Source organism: Thamnophis sirtalis, unplaced genomic scaffold (genome assembly GCF_051295495.1).
Source record: "Thamnophis sirtalis isolate CommonGarterSnake01/CBP01778 unplaced genomic scaffold, rThaSir2_p1.2 scaffold_10, whole genome shotgun sequence".
Lineage (NCBI taxonomy): Eukaryota > Metazoa > Chordata > Lepidosauria > Squamata > Natricidae > Thamnophis > Thamnophis sirtalis.
Window position 1 is genome coordinate 13,132,973 of NW_028261390.1, and position 24,680 is coordinate 13,157,652.

A 24,680-nucleotide genomic window follows, 5' to 3' on the forward strand; every position below is an offset into this window, starting at 1 on the left:
GCCGTTACCATGGCAACTCCACTGCACTGTACTGTAGAAGCCATTTATGCCAGTACAGTAAAAGCCATTTTAAGGCACAACAGGCTGTATCTTAACAGAACACACACACTGAGGGGTGTTAGGGGTGTCTTACCCCAACAATATTTTTTTCCAGAGAGTAAGTCATCTGTGTACCAAGTTTGGTTGAAATTGCTTGAGGCGTTCCAGTGTTACGCTAGAACACACACCCACACTCACACACGGAGCTTTAGTGGTGTCTTACCCCCCAAAGTATTTGTTTCCAAAGAGTAACTCATCTGTGTACCAAATTTGGTTGAAATTGCTTGAGGCATTCCGCAGCCATTTATATATATTGTTATATTTGGGTATAGATAGGTAATCCTTGATTTATGATTGGTCACTTTGAAATTCTGATATCCACACCTCCACTGTGGTCATGTGACATTTTGGGTGCTTAGCAACCGCCCCCATTTATGGCCCTTTCAACATCCTATAATTACGATTTACTGGGAAATAACTAAATGAGTGATAGATAGGTTCACTTAGTAGCCTCTTTGCTTGTTTAGTGATTGCCACAAAAGAGGACATAAAATCAGGTGTGGATTTTAACTGAAATTGTGGGCTTGATTACGGCCATACCTAGAGGGCTACCTATAGTTCCTTGTGTTTCTATTCACAGCAGCCAACCCAGGGGTGGGATTCTACGAGTTCGGATTGGTTTGGGCGAACCGGTAGTAGCTCTGACGATCAGCTGGGAGCCAACCGATTCGCTCGGACAAGCAAGTGGGCCTGCCCACCCGCCCCTGCGCTGTACTGGCATAGGAGCCGTGGTGGCGCAGTGGTTAGAGTGCAGCACTGCAGGCTACTTCAGCTGACTGCAGTTCTGCAGTTCAGCTGTTCAAATCTCACCGGCTCAAGGTTGACTCAGCCTTCCATCCTTCCGAGGTGGGTAAAATGAGGACCCAGATTGTTGGGGGCAATATGCTGACTCTGTAAACCGCTTAGAGAGGGCTGAAAGCCCTATGAAGCGGTATACAAGTCTAACTGCTATTGCTATTGCTATATCCTCTCAGCTGAGTCGCACGGCAGAGCAGATTGCCACACCTCAACTGTTTCCCCCCCCCCCAGTAGTAATGCGGAAGATAGGTTTTCTCAAAACTGTGCATGTGTGTGCAGTGCGATCACCGAATTAGTTGTTAAACTGGTAGGATCCCACCATTAAGCCAAACTATACAGCTATTAATGTGTGTGTGAAGCTACCTTACTTTGGGATGAGAAGGACGAATTATTCAGAGCCAATTTAGCAGCTCCTCTTTTGAACAGTCAATGAGTTTTATTTATTCCAGTTGGCCATCTTTATTTACAGATACAGGTTAGTAAAACCTATCACAAAACAGTAATATTCCACAGTTAATATTTATAGGTGCATAGTTCATGCTAAGTTACTTTATATATATGTATATATGTATAGAAATATATTAACAACTTTCACAATGAGGCCATTCTCAGATAGCCGAGAAGGACCATAGAAAACAGTTTAAAAACTTCCATACCATAAACAATACTAAATTACCAATGATCTATCAACAAAACATTTACAGCTTTCTAGACACTTAGGTGTTGTTTAAATTGTTTTCGGTGTTTAGAACTTGAAGCCACAATATCCAGACAACAACAATGGCTCTTGGTCCCAGGCCCCATTTCAGGCGGAGATTGGTCACGGACGTGGAAACTGAACACAATGATAGATGCTCCATTCACTGCAGATGGAAAACTTCAAGACACTATAAAAACTATAAAAAGTAGTTTACACATTGGAACTCAGCACTTGTACAGGACAAGATGTTTTCGTGGACAGGTAGCAAGAGATAGAAAGAAAGAAAGGAGATTCAAGCTTCTGGTTCATAATCCTGGTATTCTTCCTGTTGGAACAAAAAGGAGAAGGAGAAATTCAAATCTCAATTCAGAGTAAAATGTTGTTGTCACTAAATGGTAGATTGTCAGATCTGAGATAGAAGATCGCAAGAACAAGAGATCTGTCAATACTTCTCTGTAGATCTCAGACCAGTGAAATAAAAGGTAATGTGGGTTTGTGTTGGAAGAAATTCTCATCTGGGTTCAGTTTCAAGTGGGGAGAAAGACACTGGAAACATGGAGGCTGCTTTGAAATATGGTTTTAATGGTGGAGAGGCTCATATGATTTGAGGTCCTGGGGAAAAAAAGGCACTTGGAGTGGGGAGAGACAGAGATTTATACCCTCTGTTGGAATTTGAAATTGAGCTTGTATTCTGATTGGTTGTCAGACTCCGAGAGGTTACTTTGTAGGTTGGGTTTTGAGTCCCAAGTTTGGTTGACTCTTGCTGGGCGATGATGTAATGAAAGGGCTTTGGGATTCCTATTGTGGCTCTGCCTGAAGGAGGTAGATCTTTGTTATGTAGAATAGACTGACCCAGTCCTTAATATTTCCTAAAATATTTCAGTTTTCTAGGAGAGGGGTGGATGCTGCTCCAGAAAGAAGTAGCATGGACAGTCATTATATGCTCACCACTAATTTGCAAGATTGCCTGTTGACTTCTGGGTATGATTCAAGATGTTGGTCACTGCCTATAAAACGCTACATGGCATGGAGCCTGGTTACTTTGCAGATTGCCTACATCTCCTAGTATTTGTCTGGTTGGTTTGATTGAACATGGCTAGTGTTCTCAGGTTCAGAGGTAGGTTCCTACCGGTTCAGCCCGGTTTAGCCGAGTAGGTAGTAGCTCGGCCGCCCATGCATCAGAACCAGTTTTATTGGCGGCGCCATGCGCATGTGCAGAAGCAATGTTTTACTACTGCACATGCATGTGCAGTTGAAGCACGTCCCTGAGCGAACCAGCAATAAAAGAATCCGGAACCCACCCCTAACCCTAACCCTGCTCAGGTACCTTTAATTCAATGTTGGGATACGATCGATACGTCCTGGTACGGGTGTACTGGTGCCTGCTGGAAGCACCAGATACCGTTCTGGTACAGTGCTCCAGAGGGCCCATCCGCCCACTCTCCTTATCGCTATTTGAGCCAATCGGAGCTTTCGCGCATGCGTGCTGCGTGCATTCACGTGGTGGACGCCGGGCGCCATTGCAGAGTACCGTTTGCAACGGGAGCCGAAACCCACCACTGCTTTAATTAAACAATGCCGTATCTTGGGACCTCGGAAATGTGGCTTCATTCCTGTAACGTCTGCCTTCAGGAATACCCCTCCCCCAATCCATATGCCTCTCTCAGTTATACAGAGGAGGAAAAAGATAAATGCCTTTATGCATGATAAATATGAACTGAATGGTGCTGGTCCTTTGGAAAAAAAATGTCGTAATGCTCTCATTCACAATCTTAAAATCTCTCATTTTGTATTTGGGGGCAGGCTATCTTTGCAAAATATTGCTTTAAGAAGAAAGAAGAGGTGAAAATGTTTCGTCAAAAATCTATCGTTTGAAACAGCTTTGGGATGTGGCATAATTAGGGTTGTAGGGTTGCATCTATATTTCCACATTTCATGTTTTAGAAATTGTGTTGTGGGGTTGGTTTTTTTTTTTTGAGAATGCGATCAAAGGGATGCTCTTGGTGGGCATTTTGTAGCATAAAGCTGAGACAAGATTCTCAAAGTGTTATTGGATTTCAATTTCCTGTAATGAAGTGATTGTAATTTCAACAACTTCTAAAGTATTTTGCCTACCATAGTTGTGTTTTTCATACAACTGCATAATTTTTGTTGTCGCCCAAGTGATTGTAGTAAAGATGTCTACAAAATCTTTAGCTTATTTCCCCCCACCCCCTTTTTTTCCAGAAATCCTACTTGCATTCCTAAAATAGAACCTTGGAATAATAATACACAGAACATTTTTAAAAATTCCATTCATTTCTTGTTTCTATTTCTCTACCCATGTTTTGATGCAAATAGAACTCTGGACAGCAAGAAATAGATTATTTTTGACCATAATTATCATTATGGCAATTTAGAAGCTACCAAAGATTAGAAATTTCACTACTTTTATCAAAGCTTCACTTGCTTTCCTCAAAGTTCTGGAGATCTTTCTCCTGAACATCCATTTCAAAATTTATTGAGGATGAATTCAGACCTTAGCAGCTTGTTCCCTATAAGTAAATCCCAGATAGATTTATTCCTAAGGTACAGGTAGTCCTCAATTTACAACAGTTCATTTAGTGACTGTTTGAAGTTACAACGGTGCTGAAAAATGTGATTTTTGACCATTTTTCGTATTTACAACCGTTGCAGCATCCCCAGATTCACTTAACAATCGTGTTACTCATTTAACAAAGGCAGTGATTCATTTAACAACCGCAGCAAGAAAGGTGGCAAAATAGAAGTAGAGCAACAAAAATTTTGGGCTCAATTTTCGAGGACTACCTGTATTTCAAATAGAAATAGACAGTGCCATATCTTCTAGTTAGGTGAATTACTGGGAAACTGGGTGGGAACATGTCAGAAACAGGTTTACCTCAGGTGGCATTTCATAGGCCTCATTTTCTGGATCTGCTGGATCCGTGTTACCTTCCTGTGTAAGACCTTCTTCATTCTGTGATTAAAATAAAACATACATATGTAAGAATACATATTTCTCCCCACTGCCCCCTTTTTCAGTACAGTGTTTTGCCATTTAGCATGACAAATGGATCACTGAACGTAAGTGTTATGTATTTGCCACATAGAACAGGAAACATAAAACATTCCCAAATATGAGTAACAAACGGACAAAAAAAAGAGAATCAACCTTGAGTAGAAGACTCATAAATATATACTGAAATTTTAAGAAGGGATTAAAGTCTGGATTGCATCATAGCCTTTCTGAGGAGCCATTAAAAATGACAAATTGCCAAGAAATCTTGATGGTTTGATGTTGCACAAAGTCTAACAAGGCACTTCTATTATGAAAGTTAAAACCATTGTCTTAATGCAGTGTTTCTCAACCTTGGCAACTTGAAGATGTCCGGACTTCAACTCCCAGAATTCCCCAGCCAGCATTCGCTGGCTGGGGAATTCTGGGAGTTGAAGTCCGGACATCTTCAAGTTGCCAAGGTTGAGAAACACTGTCTTAATGGGACCCAGACTCTGGCTGTTTTTCACTGAAACCCAATTTATGATGTTCATTTTTTATTTCAGTTACTGATATTGAATTTTCTGTTGTCTTAAGTCATAAATCTGGAACCTCCTGATAGCAGTATGGATCTTTGGTAATATATAACAGTTCTCAGAATCAATTCCCTTACACCCGGAGTCTGGCTGAACAACAAATTACAATTGAAGTCTTATCTTACTCACTTCCCAAATGAAATTGGTTAATGACACTCCTTGTTCTGACAAACACATTTTTGCAGAATGTTTGTGTGTTTTACATCCTACAAGTATCACATACTTTGTAAGAAACTCTTGATTTACAAATGTAGTATGCTGGTGACACACTCTGCTTTTTATACATTGATCAATACGGAATAATTTATATATTCTTCACTGTGAATTACAAGACCTTTCCCCCCCCCACATCACAACATTAGGATTCGCTTATTAGAAATTTAAATAGACTTCAAAGGAATGGGAATCCATAGATCATTAAAAAAAAGCAATTAGTGAAGTGAGGACAACTTTTGCAGGGTAAACAGAGACATTGAAAAAATGTTGAAAAGCAACAATGATAGATTTAAAAATCTTCTTTAGCTGAAGACTCTAATGAGCTATTAGGTGCAGTATTAACAAATAACGCATATTTCTTTGCAGAGAAGGTTGAATAATCTTTCCTAAACCATCTTCTAATAATATATGATGCGATATAAGAAGAAATAGATTGAAAATTGGTAGTATATTTGTAGCTCAGATTTGAACTGTGGGGTCCTTGGGGTTCTCTTCAGTTTGGTGATTTTCTTGCAGATGTTTTATTACTAAGTACTGATGATATTATCTACTTTGGTAATGAAATGTCTGCAAGAAAAACACTAAACTGAATGAGTATCAAGGACTCCACAGATTGAAAAAAATTTAAGGAACTTTTGAAAGATATGACACACACACACACAAACCTGATGTAGATATTGGGGACAAAGAACCATACAATTTATAATTTATTTTAGATGAATATAATTAAAGACATGAACCAAAGGAGAAACATCATTAAAGGACAACATGGGGTTTCACCTACAGAGCATTTAGTCACCCAATTAGTCAAATCAATGTGATTTGGAAATATTATGTATGTTCAATGTTGAGCAGTCCTAATTAAATTTCCTTCAGGAAGAAAACAGAAAATGGCTTTAAATCAGAAGTCTGGAAGGACCATTTCTGATTTTCATACATTAGCATAAACATTGCTCAGCTACTATAAAATACAACAGCAGAGTTGGAAGGAACCTTGGAGGTCTTCTAGTCCAGCCTCCTGCCTAGACAGGAAACCCTATACCATTTCAGACATATGGCTATCCAACATCTTCTTAAAGACTTCCAGTGTTGGGACATTCACAACTTCTGCAAATGCAATGGTTATATATATAGTACGTGCTATACACAGAGAGAAAATTTAAGGAATGTTGTTACCATAGTAACAAATACTACTTTTTAAGGATTAGCTGTTTTTAAGATTTATCAAGGAATTTTCTCTCCCAACAAACTGATCATTTGGCTTGGACCCATTGGATATCAATATTGCTATTAGTAATGAAGGGGACGTGGTGGCTCAGGGGCTAAGGCACTGAGCTTGTCAATCAGAAAGGTTGGCCGTTCGGCGGTTCGAATCCCTAGTGCTGTGTAACGGAGTGAGATCCTTTTACTTGTCCCAGCTTCTCCCAACCTAGCAGTTTGAAAGCATGTAAAAATGCAAGTAGAAAAATAAAGGACCATCTTTGGTAGGAAGGTAACACGTTCCGTGCGCCTTAGGCATTTACTCATGCTGGCCACATGACCACGGAGATGTCTTCGGACAGTGCTAGCCCTTCAACTTTGAAATGGAGATGAGCACCGCCCCCTGGAGTTGGGAACGACTAGCACAGATGTACGAGGGGAACCTTTACCTTTACCTTATTAATCATGAACATAACATGATTGTCCTCCTGTATTATTACAGAACAGACTCTGGTTTTGATTTGTTAGCAATGGAGTAGATCAAGCAAAGCATGCCTACGAAATGTCTTTTGAACTTCCACCATAAAGCATGTGTACTATCTATTGCGGTCAGTTGGAATGGGACCCTTTGCTTCTTGACCTCTCAGCGGCCTTCGATACCATCGACCATGGTATCCTTCTGCGACAGTTGCGGGAAGTGGGAATGAGAGGCACTGTTCTTCGGTGGTTCTCCTCCTACCTCTCGGACAGGTCGCAGTCGGTGTTGGTCGGAGGGCAGAGATCGACCCCCAGCCCCAGGGGTGCCGCAGGGTTCGGTCCTGTCCCCCCTCCTATTTAACATCTACATGAAGCCGCTGGGTGTATCTTGTGATCTTAGAATGTTGATTTGCTTAAATCAGGATTCAAAGTACTTGAAGAAACATAGCAAGCAAAGGCAGACATAACATGCGTTCAGTTTGGAGGAAGGGCACTCAAATATCTGAGCATTCACATGCCTACAGTAAAAGCCTCCTAAAAGTCTCAAATTGTGCAACTCTTGTTCCAAACTCTGTGAAAAGCATGCTTCTGTTTCTGGTTTCCCTGTCCTATCCAACTTGCTTTCGGATTTCATTTAGTGATGATTTTGCTCTAGTTTCATGCTTGCGATGTTAAAGAGTGGGTGTTTTCAATTAGACATTCCTTTTTCACACTGCAGACTTCCGAGTTCACCCAGTTTCCTGATCTGTAAAATCCCAATGGGAGGTCTTCCTCCACACTTTTTGAGATTTCAATTGAAACATAGACATTAGGTGGGGGTTGCAGATTAGAATAGAATAGAATAGAATTTTATTATTTGTATGCCGCCCTTCTCCGGGAGGACTCAGGGCGGCGAACAATTCAAGAGGGGAGAAAGGGGACAAAATACAGATAGTAAAAATAAGCAACAGTCGCACAACCATACATGTCGAGAGGGGAGGGAACTCATCACCCCCAGGCCTGCTGGCAAAGCCAGGTTTTGACGGCTTTTCGAAAGGCCTGGATTGTTACAGGGTTGGTGGCATAGCAAAACACCGTCTAGTCACACAGAAATTCCCTTTGATTTCACTGTGTGCCTGGTCAATGCATTTGGCATCCTACCAATTAAAGTCCCAAAGGTGCTTCTTCATGAGGCCACTGGACTTTCTGGTTTTTCTTATGAAGAACGTTTTGCTTCTCATCCAAGAAGCTTCCTCAGCTCTGACTGGGTGGTGGGGAATGGAAGGGTTTATACTCCTTGCAGACAGCTGGTCATTTGCATTCTTTTAGCAAGTATTTGAGGCCACTTGGAGGCTTATCTGTGCCCTCAGGGTCACCTGAGTAGTGCAAATGGGTGTGGAACCTTCTTCTTGAAAGGATTGTGTTTAGATTGGAGATAGATGATGAAGTATCCCTTCCCCTCTGTTGAGTTCAATTGAGTTCATTGAGTTCAATGTTGACATAGACGGCCTCTTTGACCTCTCTTTCAAACCAGCAGTCCTCTCTGCCCAAAATGAGAGCCGAGGTGGCGCAGTGGTTAGAGTGCAGCACTGCAGGCTACTTTAGCTGACTGCTAGTTCGGCAGTTCGGTGGTTCAAATCTCACCGGCTCAGGGTTGACTCAGCCTTCCATCCTTCCAAGGTGGGTAAAATGAGGACCTGGATTGTTGGGGGCAATATGCTGACTCTGTAAACCGCTTAGAGAGGGCTGAAAGCCCTATGAAGCGGTATATAAGTCTAACTGCTATTGCTATTGCTATGTGGACTTTGTTGTCTTCAAAAGAGTGCCCTTTGTTTTTTAAATCAGGGGGACTGCTGAATCTAGTCCTGATGGGTTTGTTCTCCTATGTTGTGTCATGCGTTTATGAAGTGGTTGTTTTGTTTCCCCAATCTACAGATCTGCACACGGCCCACTGCATTGTACTGCATATATCATGTTGCTCAGTTTGTGTCTGGGTGTTTTATCCTTGGGGGTGTACAAGCTTCTGCCTTAGTGTATTTTTTGGTTTTAAGTGTGCATCTATGTTTCACATATGTTCCATTCCCCACCATCCAGTCAGAGCTGAAGAAGCTTCTTGGATGAGAACCGAAACATCTTCAAAGAAAAACCAGAAAGTCCAGTTGCTTCTTGAAAAAGCACCTTTGGGACAACCATGACCTGGATGACTGAGAATCTCCATAGACATCTACCAATGAAAGGTTCAATTAGATATTCTCAATCCCATACAAAATAACCATCCATTTCCATTAAATCTGAAATCACTGAAATAACTGCACAAAACGGATTAAAACTAGCACTTAGCAACACATTTTCTCCCCAATATGCAGTCTTTTTCCCCCTAACATATAAAAGGGTGCAGAACACAAAATATTCCATGATGGAATCTCCAATTAAGCTTGATGGCTTCAGAAGCCTTCATCCTCAAGCGGCTGCACATGTTAATTAGCCCTAAGTCATAAACATATACAAATATTTTTCGTTCTTTCCACCAAACAAGCAGGAATTGCATCATGCCTAGCTACTCTTTTATGTGTATTTCCATTCGCACCACGTTCTTGATAACAGCGTGAAGGCAGCAACAAAAAACATCAATAAAAACTATTGCAACCAACAGTGGAAAAACAACAACAATGAAATGAGAACTCCTACTTGCTTCAGTGGCTATCATCAAGTCATAAATGTTGCACACATTAGCTTGGTCCTAGCTAGAAGCAGAAATGTCAAAAGAGTTGTTGTCTGATTGGTTTTGGGAGATGGATATCCAACTTTTAGGACATTTATGACTTTCAGAGGAACATGCTGTCTTAAACTGATCCAACAATGAATAGTGTGCAAATACTTTGCGCCTTTCAAGACTGGTGTGATATGATTCTTGATAGACCTCAAGTACATGCTGTCCTCAACTAACAGAAGAAGAGTCATTTAGTTACTCTTCGAAGTTACGGCACTCAAAAAGAGAGACTCATGACCCCTTTTCACACAACCATTGCAGCATCTCTGTGATCATGTGATCAAAATCCATAAAATTCAGATTGGCAACTGACTCCTATTTATGATGGTGTCAGGCCTGTAGTTATGTTCCTTTTAGAATCTTTGGCCTGCCCACCCTTTCTATTATTTCACTATGCTGTTTCATTAGTGTAGCAGTTGGGAGGGGGGAATAGAAATGAATAGAATTGTGGAATGTGTTGTTGTCATTCTTTTCTAGAAGCCCAAGGTCATCTTTTGTCTCCGCACCTCTACACCTGACCGGAACCAGCTGGGTGGAGATGCAAGCGTGACCGAAGAAGATTGGACCATGTGATGGATTTATGGGTGTGGGGATAAGATCATGAACTTTCAACTGGGTGGAATCCCAGGAAGTGTTCAGAATTGGGATTTCCACAGATTGTTGCCAACATGTCTGTTTTATGAAATTGGAACTTCTGCCTTGGGTTCTGATTTAATTCTGCATGATATTTGGAACACTGACAGATGGTTGCAGTGTCCCCAGATCATATGATCACCTTTTCTGACTTTTTGACCAGCAAAAGCAATGGGAAAGCTAAATTCACTTAAAACAACTGTGCTACTAATTTAACAACAGAAGTGGCAAGAAAGGTTGTCAAATGGGGCAAAACTCACGTAACAAATGCCTCGCTTAGCAACAGAAATCTTAGACTCAGTTGTGGTTGTACGTCAAGGACTACCTGTAGCTAGTCTATTCTAGTGGTTTCCAAATCACTCCGTAGTGTTGTTTCAGACAGAATAACATCGCATTTTCTGGCGATCCCTGCAGCCTTGAACAGGTCTGAAATGGAGCGTTCGGAGGCTGAAAACATGAGGCACAGAGGCTAAAAATTCAAGGCACGGAAGTGGCGGTGGTCTGTGGCAATCCTTGCAGCCTGGAACAGGTCTAAATCGTGATGTGTGGATGCCGAAAATGGTTGAAGGGTGGGGGACAGCGGGTGGGCGGGGCTACATTCGGTGTATTAAGATGCACCCAAATTTTCACCCTCTTTTAGGTGGGTGGAAAATTGCATCTCATACTCTGAAAAATACGGCACGTCCTCACAATAGCGCCATCTTGCTTAAGAAATCTACGGCAGCAAAAAGCTAATGCCAAATTGGTTTAAATACGAGATTACACAGAAAGAGAAGGTGCCATTTCTTCAGTCGTGAGAACTTTGTAGAAAGCTCTTTTCCTTGCAGAGTTCATCATAATAATGTCCTATCTCCGTTCGTGGCTTCCTGGTATGCACTGAAATATTTAACACCTTGATGCAGCTATAAGTTCAGGCCTTACTTAATGAGGCCATTTCATTACATCTTCCAAGAGGGACAAATGAGATGCTCAGTTGTGCTTTGAGTGTCACACATCAGATTCTAACTGCCTCAGATTCTAATTTAACTTCCAGTCTAGTTTTAAGAGAGAGAATCGGGTCTGTAAAGCTCATGTCCCAGAATCTGCAAAAACCACAATGTCTAAAAATGTCCAACACCATTATCATATGCTTTCTCTAATGATATAAATAGGTGAAAATGCCAGTGAAGGGGAAAAAAAACCCATTGAGATTGCGTTGCTTGTCACTAGAATAAAACGAAGGAATTTGAAATGGACAGTGCTTATTTTAAACTGAAATAGTATGAAGCTTTTCTCGTTATATTTGGCAAAAAAGCTTGACCATTGTGCAAAAGGCCATATTTTTGTGATTCCTTGCTTCCTCCTCTTTTTCAGTTCAATCTTTGCTTCCAATGAACCCCAGTTCCTTGTTTTTATATGAATAAAAATCTGACCTTAGTCTGAAACTAGAACTTCTTACTGTGGTGGGATTACATCCCTTAGCATTCCAGCTACCAAGGACCACATTGACTTGGAAATCTGCAGTTTTTATCCCAAAGTAACCACAGAGAATGAGATTGGAGAAAAACATCTCAGGCTAAACTACAAAGTTTCTGCTGAAGAAAAAAAAACAAACAAACAGCCAGCCAATTTAGGCAGTTATAAATTTCCCAGCTGGTGCTAAATATCTGCATTCAGTCAAAAGACATCAAAGTTGAGCACCTTAATCCTGACAGAGCATGCCTGTCAAACTGGCGGCCCGCAGGCTGGATGTATCACACACAGGCCCTGACCACTCTGGTTCTGCGAAGGCAAAAAACGTCACGATACGTCACTTGATGCAATTGAGTTTGACACGTGAGGAAGCAATGCGGAATTGGTTTGCCTGGGTTCAGGATTGAGTTTTATGCCAAGCCATGGTTCATAGACATTAAGCCTGGGTATGGTTATCCGTGATATCAAAAAAGTAATAATTGAGACTGCTTTTCTACTGTAGGAAGTTAGCACCCACCTCTCTCCTAGAATATGAAATATTTTAGGAAGTATTAAAAAAGGGCAGAATATTTCCCCCTAAAAGGGAGGCAGAAACTCATCCCCCCCACCTTTGTCAATGGGACATTAAGGTCTGAGCCAGAGAAACATGTTTTAGGCAGGAAACAGACTCACTCTTAATAGCTCCCCGCCCCACCTTTGTCAATGGGCCATTAAGGTCTGAGCCAGTGTATTCTACATCACAAAGATCTACAGACAGAACCATAATAGGAATCCCAAAGCCCTTTTATTACATCATCCCCACCGAGCAAGGCTCAACCAAACTTGGACTCAGAGCACAGCCTACAGAGTTGTCCCTGCATGGCCTCATGGGAGTCTGACAGCCAATCAGAGTGCATTTCTTTCCCAGGAGCAGAAGGCCCCAGGGCGGGGCCCAACAGAGGGCATAAAACCAGGGACTCTCAGCAAGCCAGACCCCCTTTTTTTTCTTCTTCAACATCTTTGAGGAATGTGATGCCCTTTTCTGTTCAGGAACACAGGCCATGTGATCCTGTCCACCATTAAACCATCTTTCCAAACAGCCTCCATGTTTCCAGTATCTTTTCCCCCACTTGGAACTGAACCCAGATGGACGTTTCTTCCTACAATTCATCATGTCGAATAGTAAATTTACAATTTACAAAATACATACAACACACAAAATCAACCGCTCACAGACCAGATTATATTTTAGGGCAAAATATAATTAGCCTCTGGAATAACCCTGATAGAAAATGAATTCAAAACATAAATATAAACTTCTGGCCCCTTCTCAGCAGTGCGCTGGAGGCAGGGAGGAGAGAGGGAAACCCACCATACTTGGTGTGAACTAACTTTCACACATGACTGAATTATTACCATAACCTAGAATATACCAGCAGTTTTTCTCTCTGTCATCTCAGACCAAGATCGCTGAAGGGGTGGGGGGGCGGGGAGCAGGACAAAACATTAATAGGATTGTATTTCCAAATGGCTAAAATTGCCTGATGTTCTCCGTCTGCCTGAATGTTATTTGCTATTATTTGTAATTGTGCTTCTCTGTGATTAATGGGAGGCAGTCTTTTGCAGAGAAAGAGGCTGCAACCTGAGCTAAATTGGGCCACCCAACGGAGTGTTGTGTGCTTGATTATACATTTATTAATGTCACCAGCAACACCCGTGTTTCATGCTGCCAGGCATGATTAACAGTCTAACACATGAGGCATTCATTACCAATTTTTAAGGATTAAAAATTGCAAGGGTATTTACATCTAAATAGTATTTTCTTTTTTCAAAAATTGCATAATGGTCTCCCAGTTTTGTATCTGGTTTTCTTTCTGAGTGATGCAAATGGCTGAAAGTATCATATAGAGCAAGGGTGGGGAATTATGGCCCTTTTATGGACTTCATCTCCCAGAATTCCTGAACCAGTGTTGCTGTCCCAGGAATTCTAGGAGTTGAAGTCCAGAAGTCATGAAATGGCCATAGTTGTCCCCCCCCCCCTCCATATGATACCCATTTCTGATAGAATAACAGAATGGTAGATTGGAACAATGGCAGAGTTGTTTAAGATAAGAGTAAAACAATTTTTGAATGCCAGAATTTCTCTAATGGAGACAGCAAAGTTAGCAATAGCAATGGCAGTTAAACTTGTATACCACTTCATAGGGCTTTCAGCCCTCTCTAAGCGGTTTACAGAGTCAGCATATTGCCCCCAACAACAATCTGGGTCCTCATTTTACCCACCTCGGAAGGATGGAAGGCTGAGTCAACGCTGAGCCGGTGAGATTTGAACAGCCGAACTGCAGAACTGCAGTCAGCTGAAGTAGCCTGGCCCCGTACCGGTTGCAACGGGATCCGGAACCCACCACTGTAATATATGTTCAGTGATAGCCTTCTCCTCCAGAAAACAAGTCTCCTTCTCTGAAATTTAATAACAATTGCCGGCTTTCTAAAGAATTCCTTGCAAGACAATGAGCAGAGCAAAAGCAAGGTTCATTGTAGCATGACAGTTAAGGCAGGGGATTTTGACTAAGAGACCAGTTGACAACTTCATCTGATCTTGCAGCTGAGCTTGTGATGACTTCCCCAGACCTTCCCCAGATACCTCTCTTGATGTCAGCTTGGGGGAGGAGGAACCAGTTCCTGGCAGTCAAGAGCTGAGTTGATTGACAGCTATGAGCAGCCAGGTGTGAGGGAGTTAGCTGAAGCATAGCTGCAGCAGAACATTCCTGAGGCTCCAGGTGGGGAAAGCATGCAGCTGGAGCAAGTCAGTGATGAGGAAGAGGAACTGCCTTCTGCAGTGATCCAAGAACATGTAGGGCAGAGAAAAGGCAGGAGCAGAGAAGGTCAGCCTGATTACTCATGAGGAGGCAGCTTTGTCCCTTTTGATGAGTTGCACGAGAAACTGGCTATGTAGCATTGCAGACAGATAAAGGTGATACTAATTGGCAGGCTTAAATCCAGGAAGCCTCTCTGGCACTCACTCAACAGCTATCTAACAACTTTGACATCAACACACCAGGTCTGGGTTTCAGCTGGCGTTATTGCCGGTTTGCTTGTGCCTGCGGCTTGCGCACGCACACGCTGGATGTGTGCTGCACGCGCATGCACAATTCAATGAAAATTGTTCTGTGCATGTGCAGAACTCCCAAAAAGATGGCGGTGGTGATGACTGGGAAACCAGTTCGGGGGCATGGCCAGCCTGGGTTGCTGTTGGTTCTATGACCCTGGCTGGCATACCACTACCGGTTCGGCTGAACTGGCCCAAACCAGAAGGATCCCACCTCTGCAACACACAGTGGAAAACCAAATAGGCTGCTGAACACCAACATATAGGCAGTTATGTAGAAGACCTATCCAACAAGTGCCAGGTGTTGACCTTCCTCGCCAACTTTGGTCAACTCTGAACAGGATGCGTACCCAACCTGGTGTCTGCCAGGACTCAGTGTTTAAGTGGGGTCTTGTCTCTACCCCTCAGTGTGACTGTGGTGCTCCTCAACAAAATATCCACCACACTGTGTCCGAATGTCTACCAAGAGCTTACACCAGGTCAATATCTGATTGTTTTCAATACAGACCACCCTGTCCTTGAATGAATATAGAGCCGAGGTGGCGCAGTGGTTAGGGTGCAGCACTGCAGGCTACTTCAGCTGACTGCAGTTCTGCAGTTCGGCTGTTCAAATCTCACTGGCTCAAGGTTGACTCAGCCTTCCATCCTTCCGAGGTGGGTAAAATGAGGACCCAGATTGTTGTTGGGGGCAATATGCTGACTCTGTAAACCGCTTAGAGAGGGCTGAAAGCCCTATGAAGCGGTATATAAGTCTAACTGCTATTGCTATTGCTATAATGGCTGGATGGACTGGATATTAACATTTGAAGTACTATAAGTCCATGTATTTGCAATACAGTGAATAAATAAGAGGCAATGCTGGGAACAACGTGTGTTTTCTAGCTGTGTGTTTTCTGGGCATTGTGATTCCTACCTTGCTTTGGATTGACACTGTGCCTTGACTTGGATCATGCATTGGAAACGCTTGACTTTTCTTGACTCAGGAACTCTCTTATGTTTTGGATTTAAGTTTGCCTGGTGGATATACTTTGATTGAGAAACTTTCAAGTGCCTTGTGGACTCATTGGCGATTGCTCTGCGGACTACCATTGGACTGCTTTTGGCTGGACTTAATTGGGACAGTTTTGGGTTTTTGGTGAAGGGAATTGATGGCGAATATTAATAAGCCCACTAAATCAGAATTATGTATGAGAATGGGACAGCACACTGGATGATTTTGGGAAAGTCATAGTCCAAGCGATTTCACAAAGTTGTTGCTGAAGGATAAAAACTAGTGAAGGTGAAAACTGACTTGAGTCCAGGTAAAAGTTGTGACACTCAACTCTGGATGATGTCATTAATACATCCATATTTTTGGCAACAATTAAGGAATTGGTTTGCCACTGGATATTTTTTCAAGTTTGCATCCAGTCTACAGCCTTGAGATTTCTTAATAGCCTCCAGTCTAAGTACTAATCAAATCTAACCCTGTTTATATTTCCAATGTTAATCTTCCAAAGTCATCTAGATGATATAGATGTGACAGAAAGCACAGCAAAGTGGAACAAGGCTTTCTGTTCCATCCCCTGATAAATTAGAACATCTATGTCAATTAGAAAACAGCCAGACTACCTCAGATTTGTTTAAAAACCTGCACTACTTCTAAGGAAAAAAATCTTGCTGTTTCTGAAGTAGTTTCCCTGCGGTTATTGATATTATTAGCCTCTTTTCTCAATTGCTTGCATAAGTATTCTACATACATCACCCTCTACCTAGTGAGAACTTGTTCAAAATTTATATCGGTTGGAAGAATATTCAACACACAGTTGGAGAAAGGTACCTGTGCCGATTATTAGAATTCAGAGGGTTTTCAGGTTGTCTCTAAAATTGGTATAATAGAGCAGACACTCAATAAAGTGAGTAAACAAGTGAACAATCTCTGCATTTATTAATTTTTGAAACGGCACAGTTGTGGCTATGCTGTTTAAAGATGGGCACATTGGTCTGCATTTCTTATGCTTTGAGTTAGCTTAATTCTCCTGTTCTTATGAGCAATGTAGGAATTTTTTAAATTTTTTGGAAAAAGATGATCAAAACCAAACCAAACCAAACCAAACCTTCTCTTCTGGGACATAAATGAAACAGGGCTGAAGCTCTGATTGAATCGTGCAGAACCTATCAGATCAGGAAATATCTTTGCTGAACATTTTATTCCTGGCTTCTCAATTGCAAACATTTCATTTCCAGTTCCTCCCTGACAGCAGGATCTGTTCACAACACCTCTAGCAGGTACAATTTTCCGACAAGAAGCCACAACCAACATAAAAATACAATGATTAGCAATGACTCCCAGGTAATTTAGGAGATGGCTTCTATAGCTTTAAATAACCAAACATCATTCCCCAAGTCCCTATTAATAATGTAATAGCATTACTGAACCAAAAGGACTATTTCATGTTTCATCAATCAAAACTACAGACATGAAGGAAGAGTAAATCAAGCTTCCCAGATCACAAGTATGATGGGGGCAACCTAACCATAGCTTTCTCTCCACCAAGTAGCATCTGCGACTAAGTTAATGAATACTGACAAGCTGTCCAGAATTATGCCAAAACACTAGCTTTTAAGAGATAATTGGAGCTATTACAGAACTGAAATTAGCTGTGTGGCTCCACATGTAAAGGAGATCTATCAGCAGACACTATTTATGATTGATATAAGTGCTCTCAAACGTTCAGATTGTTTGGAATATGTTTAGAATGGCCTTGCGTATACCTCTCTTGCTAACTCAATAAAATCTTTGGAGCAGTTATGCTTCATAAATCTAAAACTAAACACCACAAAATTGCCATGACACCTATCTTGGACCACTTAATTCAAGGGTTATGGAGTCACATTCAACAACTATCATTTTCACTCCAGGCACATGGAACAGTATAGTATTTATTAACCCATTAATATTTGCCATTTCAATCCCAACACGGCCCTAAGTATCTTATATCACAATCAGGTAAACATAACTAAAAACAATGGAACAGAATCAGTAAAAATATATATATTGAAGAAGAGAAGTAACCCAAATATGTCAAGCTTCCCAGGAGATTCAGGCAGTTCAAATGAGTATAAAAAAGTATTGCAAGTTTAAACTCTCTACAAGAATCTGACCAACTGGGAAGAAGGCGGGGCTTAGCAGTGAGAAGATGGAGTTTCAGGCTATTCCTGAAATTCCTCTATACCGAAGGATTTTTGGACGGGTTCTTTGAACCCTAGCTGTCCCGTAGACGACAGTGAAAGGTGAGGGGAGACCCAGTGACCTCAGAGATGTTCGCAAAGTCTCTGGGGGGGGGGTATTAACCCCTCGTGCCAATTCCTTTCTGGATTAGCTCCGTGCTAACTGAAACTGCAGGTTGCCCCTAAGAATGGCAGAAGTGATGTCATCTGGTAAGCTGATTTTATTATTCAAGAGAGACTGTCCGCACTAAAAGCTTAAGCTAATTGAAACCAAAGAATAGAAGAATCTAGCGGCGAACTGGTCTTTTTTTTAATGGATTTATGGCTGGTGGCTACTTTATTTCTTAAACACCTCAAGGAACTCTTCGGCAGCCCTCCCCACTAACTCTTTCTAAGTGGATCGTAAAGTCAATTTTCTACTAATTAGCCCTTCAAGATCTGACATTTTTATTACTTGGCTGTGTTTACGATCAGATAAGATTGCACAGTTTCCAGCGTGTATTTACTTGCAATTTTTAATTGCGAAACATCATGGCGTCGGAAAATACTTCTAAGGTCCCACTCCAGATTCTTTTTTCCACATGTCGAGAGCTTTTTGACTCTTTTCAGAGATTGGAAAGAAAATTGGATCATCTGATTTTAAAATATGAAGGAAAAACTGAGATTGTTGAATGTTTGAATGTTCCTGAAATACAAATGGAAAATGTGAGAAATGGCGTCTGGGCTATCTCAGAGGAAGAAAGGAGGGGGGGAGCTATAAAGAAGATTCATTTAAAGAGACAGAGTGCAGAAGAAATGGAAACTCCACCCTTGAGAATTAAAGTCAACTTGAAAAGTTTTACAAGCCTGGGACAACATTATTACTTCATCACTGACATTCAGAGCCAAAAGGTGCGAAGATATCTTTGTTTGGACTTGCTTATAAAAACATTTGGTAAATTTATCCAACGAATGGCAATTGGTTTGAGGAAATCTTGCTATTGGAGGGACACAGGCTGACAGATGGAAGAATGCAATTTAAAATTAGCTAAATCTGATTACCTTATCTTGTAATAGATATAGCTGAATAATAATTGATATTGATGGTAATGTATATAATGTGGAATTGGCTGATAGATTGAAGAATACAATTGAAAACTAGCTAAACCTAATTGCTCTTTTTGTAACAGATATAGCTGAATAATAATTGATATTGATAGCAATGTATATAATGTGGAGTCGATATGATAAATAATAATTGGATATGAGAAAACATTTTTGGATTATACATAAAGAATATTAATTACAATAATTATCACTATTATAAAAACTAAATAAAATACATATAATCAAATGTTAATCAATACTGAGAAAATGTTGTGATATATGATATGATTAAATATTATGGATGTTCAGATAAAATAGGATATGAGGATTTGATGTTAATAGAGGATTTTACAAGTAAGTAAATGAAATGTCAGCATGTGTTATGGATTAATTCTTTGGCATAGCTAAGGATGAAGGATGTTTAAATAACCTATAGGTAATTAAAACTGGAGGTATAATGATGTTAATATGGTAAACATTTGAGTTAAGATATTTGAATTAATATGAGTTAATGGAAGAGAAGCACCAAAGCATGTTGTAACCAGTTGATATACTTCTTCTTTTTTATGACAGACACCTGTGTTTCGTTTTTTTCCCCCTGCCTTGTCCTTTGTCGTTTTTGTCCTTTTTTGCTTTATTTTATTATTATTTTTATGTCTTTTCTTTTTGATTTTTTCTTTTCCCACTGGTGTGGGCAGGTATTGTTTAAGATTACTACTTTTATTAATATCTTTAAATAATAATTACAGTCAAATGAAAATGGATATATGATAATGCTTGAGTTAATATGAGTTATGTTTGTTGACCGTGGAGGAGATGTACCAAAGCTTGTCTGTAATCGATTGATACATTTTTTACAGATGTAAAGAAAGATGCTGTACTTGTTTTAATTAAAATTAAAAAACATTTATTAAAAAAAAAAAGAATCTGACCAACTGGTTGTTAAGGAAAATGTGTAGAGATAGGAGAGGCATTCAAGGTGGACTGGTCTTAAAACTTTTGTGAGTACACAGGGATTCATGACTTATAACATGTTTGACCCTACCCTCAGGCTCAGCCAAGTCATCTCCTACATCCTGTTCTGACCTAGGCTTCCCCAGCAGCACGAAGCTGAGTCTTCATCCCGATAAACCCCTTTTATTTAATTTACAGTGAATTCTTCTCCAGCAAAGTCCCAGCCCACAGTCTTTCAAGATAGTTCACAATTACCGACCTTTATCAGGCTTGGAGTGGCCAGGCCGATATCTTTCAGATGCCGCAATACTTGGCAAGAATGCAGGAATGAACTAATTGTCTCCTGCAAACTCCACTCCCCTTTCGTTCCTCTTTTATTTCCTATGGGAGGGGCCATTCACCGTCCATCTGTGGCCTTACTCTCAGGTCGACCCTTGTTCCGTAACTGTTCCCTTTGTATGGCAACTCTGCATATGAGCACAATGGGAACAGGCTCTAGCTGTTCGTCTGCCTCACTGATGTCTGACTCCGAAGACAGTTGGTAACTGTCAGACGGCCCTGGCCCCATCTCTGCCTCCGATGCAGAGCCTTTGTCAGAGTCTTCCCCAGAGTCCAGGCCTGGTTCATGTTCCTCCTCACTGTCCGAATCTGCAGCCAGCTCTGCTGGCTGCTGGCGGGCCACCTCCCATCATTCAACAGATCACATACTCTAGAATCAATTGAAAGAACCAGAACTGTATGGCTTTAGAGAAGCAGGAAATAGTCACTGCCTGGGAAAAGGTTATTTCAAATTCAGAAGGATGCCTTTTATACATTTAAAACAGAGGTGTCAAACGCACATTGTCACGTCACATAGCAGGACTTTTCTCCCCTTCACAAAATTGGACATGGGCGTGGCCAGTGTGTGACGCATCCGGGCTGTGGGCCCAGAATTTGACAGCCCTGATTTAAAGGGTGCCTTTAAATGGGACTCTGACTCCAGTGGCACCTCCACATACCAATGCAAAAGTAGGATAAAAGAGCCAAGGTGGCGCAGTGGTTAAATGCAGCACTGCAGGCTACTGCTAGATCAGCAGGTCAGCGGTTCAAATCTCACCGGCTCAGGGTTGACTCAGCCTTCCATCCTTCCGAGGTGGGTAAAATGAGGACCCAGATTGTTGGGGGCAATATGCTGACTCTCTGTAAACCGCTTAGAGAGGCCTGAAAGGCCTATGAAGCGGTATATAAGTCTACTGCTATTGATAAACAAGATTGTAGCCTTAACTCCAATAGACTTCTGTGTGCTAATGGACTCATACAGGCTCTCTCTAAATGTCAATTTTACCTCCTGTGCTAAATGACGTTTTAACTTCGTGCTTCTTTACACAAACGGTATGACAATTCTTTCTTTGAACTAAGGTAGACTTTGTCATTCCACCCAGGTATCAGGAAAATAATGTCAGGCCAAGGGACTGAAAATTAAATAACTCCAAAATGAAATTGCTAAGAGACATAGGCAGTATGAGGGAGAAATTAATGGTTTTCGAATCAAGCAGGTACAGATGTCCAAATACTTAGCTAGTCTCATCCATTCCTCTATTCTCTGGACGCATCAAAATTATGAGGTCACAGATTGGGTTCAAAAGGCTGTAAATGCAATTATTACATTTTGCCAGCTGCAATGGGAATATTTTGGTTTCTGCTGCAATCAAGCTATTTAAAGAAAAAAGTTCTGAGCCTTTTGTTGTTCAGTGCTCAGTTTTGCATTGTTTTACTATGAAACTAGTTAATATTAGTTAGAGCTCTGTTGCAAATCCCAAATACCCTCCTTTAAAATAGAATTAGGGTGCCTCTCTGTAGTAGCCCAAAGGAGAATCTGCCACCTAAACTATTGGCTGACCCAATCCTCTCTTGATCTTTATCTCTTCCTGGGAGGGAAAAAAACTGAGAGCAAAGATCTTTCACTGATTTTCTAGCCCTGTGTTGGCGAATCTATGGCACGCATGGCACAGATGGCACACAGAGTCCTCTCTGCAGGCACGCCAGCTGTCGCACCAGCCCAGCTACACCGCGCATGCACGCACGCCTCCCGCCAGCCAGCTGGCTTTCTGGTCTCTGGCGTGCATGTGCAGAGAAGGGGGCACATGTGCAGGGGGCGCTCGCACCACATTTGGGGGGGGTTGTGCTCGTGCGTGCCCCCCACCCCATTTTGCGCCTGAAAGGCCTCCTGCACCAACCTGCAAGCTAATACGGGGCGTAGGGAGGCCACGTGAGGCCCCCACGCAACTCATTTTGACCCCGAAGGCCTCCTGAACCAACCTAGAAGCCAAAAAGAGGGGCGCGGGGTGAGGTGCATGCGCAGGGGAAGCGTGTGCATGTGTAGGGGGCGCTCGTGTTGCATTTTGGGGTTTCGCGCATGTGCACTTTGGGTACTTGGTGCCAAAAAGGTTAGCCATCACTGTCTTCCTCTATTCTCCATGTTGTTTGGCTTCAACAAAGCTATGGATGAATTTTTTAAAAAAAGAATCCTTGTTCTGGATATGCCAAATGAAACACTAAATCCCCCTCTTTTTGCTTCAAGGACCTCTCAAGTACCTGTACATTGCCTTCATTAAGATAATCCTTGACTTACAATCATTTGTTTGGTGACCATTCACAATTACAATGGCACTGGGGGGAAAAAGAGACATTTTTCACTTACGACTGTTGCAGTGGTGGGTTTCAAAATTTTTTCGAACCTACTCTGTGGGTGTGGCCTCCTTTGTGGGAGTGGCTTGTCGGCTATGTGACCTGGTGGGAGTGGCTTGCTGGCCATGTGCTCTCTCTCTCTATCTCTCTCTCTCTCTCTCTCCTTCCTTTTGTCTCTCTGTCCCTTTTTTCTTTCATCTCTGTCTCACTTTTTCTTTCTTTTTTTCTTTTTTTCTTTCTTCCTTTCTTTGTCTTTCTCTCTCTGTGTAAGTCTCTGTGTGTGTGTGTGTGTGTGTGTGTGTGTGTGCATCAGTGGTGGGTTTCAAAATTTTTTAGAACCTCTTCTGTAGGTGTGGCCTGCTTTCCGGGTCTACTGGTGGAACCTCTTCTAACTGGTTCGGTAGATTTGACAAACCGGTTCTACCAAACTGGTGCGAACTGGTAGGAACCCACCTCTGGACTGTTGCAACATCCCCATAGTCACGTAATCAAAATTCGGATTCTTGTCTTGGAGTGTTGGCTATTCCTGTCAGCTTGGTGTCATCTGCAAATTTGATGAGTTCCCCATTTATTCCCTCATCCAAATCATTGATGAAGATGTTGAAGAGTACTGGGCCCAAAACAGAGCCTTGCGGTACTTTTAATTAAATTAAATTAAAATAATTAAATCATGGCATAAAAAAATATAAATAACACAGGTAAGAGGGAAAGGCTGACTGGTTCAGTTGTCATGTAAGCCAGTGATTCTCAACCTTAGCCATATATGAGCAGTTGTGGTCATAAGACTTGACTGTTCATTTTTAAAATATTACCCCTCTAGTTCTATCCCCCAAATTAGCACATCAGGTTAGAATAGGGTTTGTCCATCTTAGCAGCTTTAAGATCTGTGGACTTCAACTCCCAGAATCCCCCAGCCAGCATTTTATGTATATCGTATCAACTACTAGGGCTGGATGATCCATTGTGCTAAATGCTAAACTATCAGGAGGTCATGAAATATATTAACCAGAACCTGTGTTATTCTCTTCTCACTTCCTTCTATGATGTGTGAACTTTTCATAAGTTTGCGATCGAAGAGATAAATAAATGGCTTCATCTAAGAGTCTGTATTGGCAACAGGAAGAGCATCCGGCCATTAAATGCTCTGCTAGCTCCATTCAGTTGCACAGACTCCACCTCACAAGGGATTGTGGGGTTGTTAAATGATGACGACGATGATGATCTAAGTCTGTATAGTTGAAATAAACTATTTCCCACATATCTTCACCCCTTCATCTCACGCTGTTGTTACAAAGGAAGATATATTTGGCACTACCTAATAATATTTCAGTCTTGATAAAATGCTTAGTGTTGTACTGCAGCAATATTGACTAAGGATGATGGATATGAACTGTTTCCATGACTTAGGCAGAGAACTGCTGGACTATAAATAATTGTCCAGTTGTGATAAAGTGACAAGCTAATGCAAATAATAAGGCCTACAATTTAGCCTAATAAATGAGTGACCCTGAAGGGCAATTGCATTTTCTCATGGAGCAAAGATGCAAAATGCACAATTCATTGAAAGAACATGAAGGTTACGAGACAAATATGATTTTCACAATTAGCATTGCTTTAACAGGCATCACTGCTCTGCGTTATGGAAAGGATCTCTGTAGGTAAGACTACCAAAACATTGTGTTGTCAATGCTAAAAGAGGATTTTATAGGAATGGGTGCAGGGCTGTGGTTTTATGCTTCTTGTTCTGCTAGAATCAAGAA

The 24,680-nt window shown here is 41.4% G+C and overlaps 1 protein-coding gene across 1 annotated transcript in view; it reads right to left on the reverse strand.

Annotated features, from left to right (window-relative positions):
- Nucleotides 1-1,313: 1,313 nt before the first annotated feature.
- Nucleotides 1,314-24,680, reverse strand: part of SNCA (synuclein alpha) — a 55,707-nt gene continuing 32,340 nt past the window's right edge. Inside the window, exons 5-6 of the mRNA XM_087723772.1 lie at nucleotides 4,497-4,574; nucleotides 1,314-1,922 (exon numbers count right to left, since the gene is read on the reverse strand). Of these exons, the coding sequence (XP_087579898.1) occupies nucleotides 1,890-1,922; nucleotides 4,497-4,574 (111 nt within the window). The 3' untranslated portion in view covers nucleotides 1,314-1,889. The remainder of the gene's footprint in view (nucleotides 1,923-4,496; nucleotides 4,575-24,680) is intronic.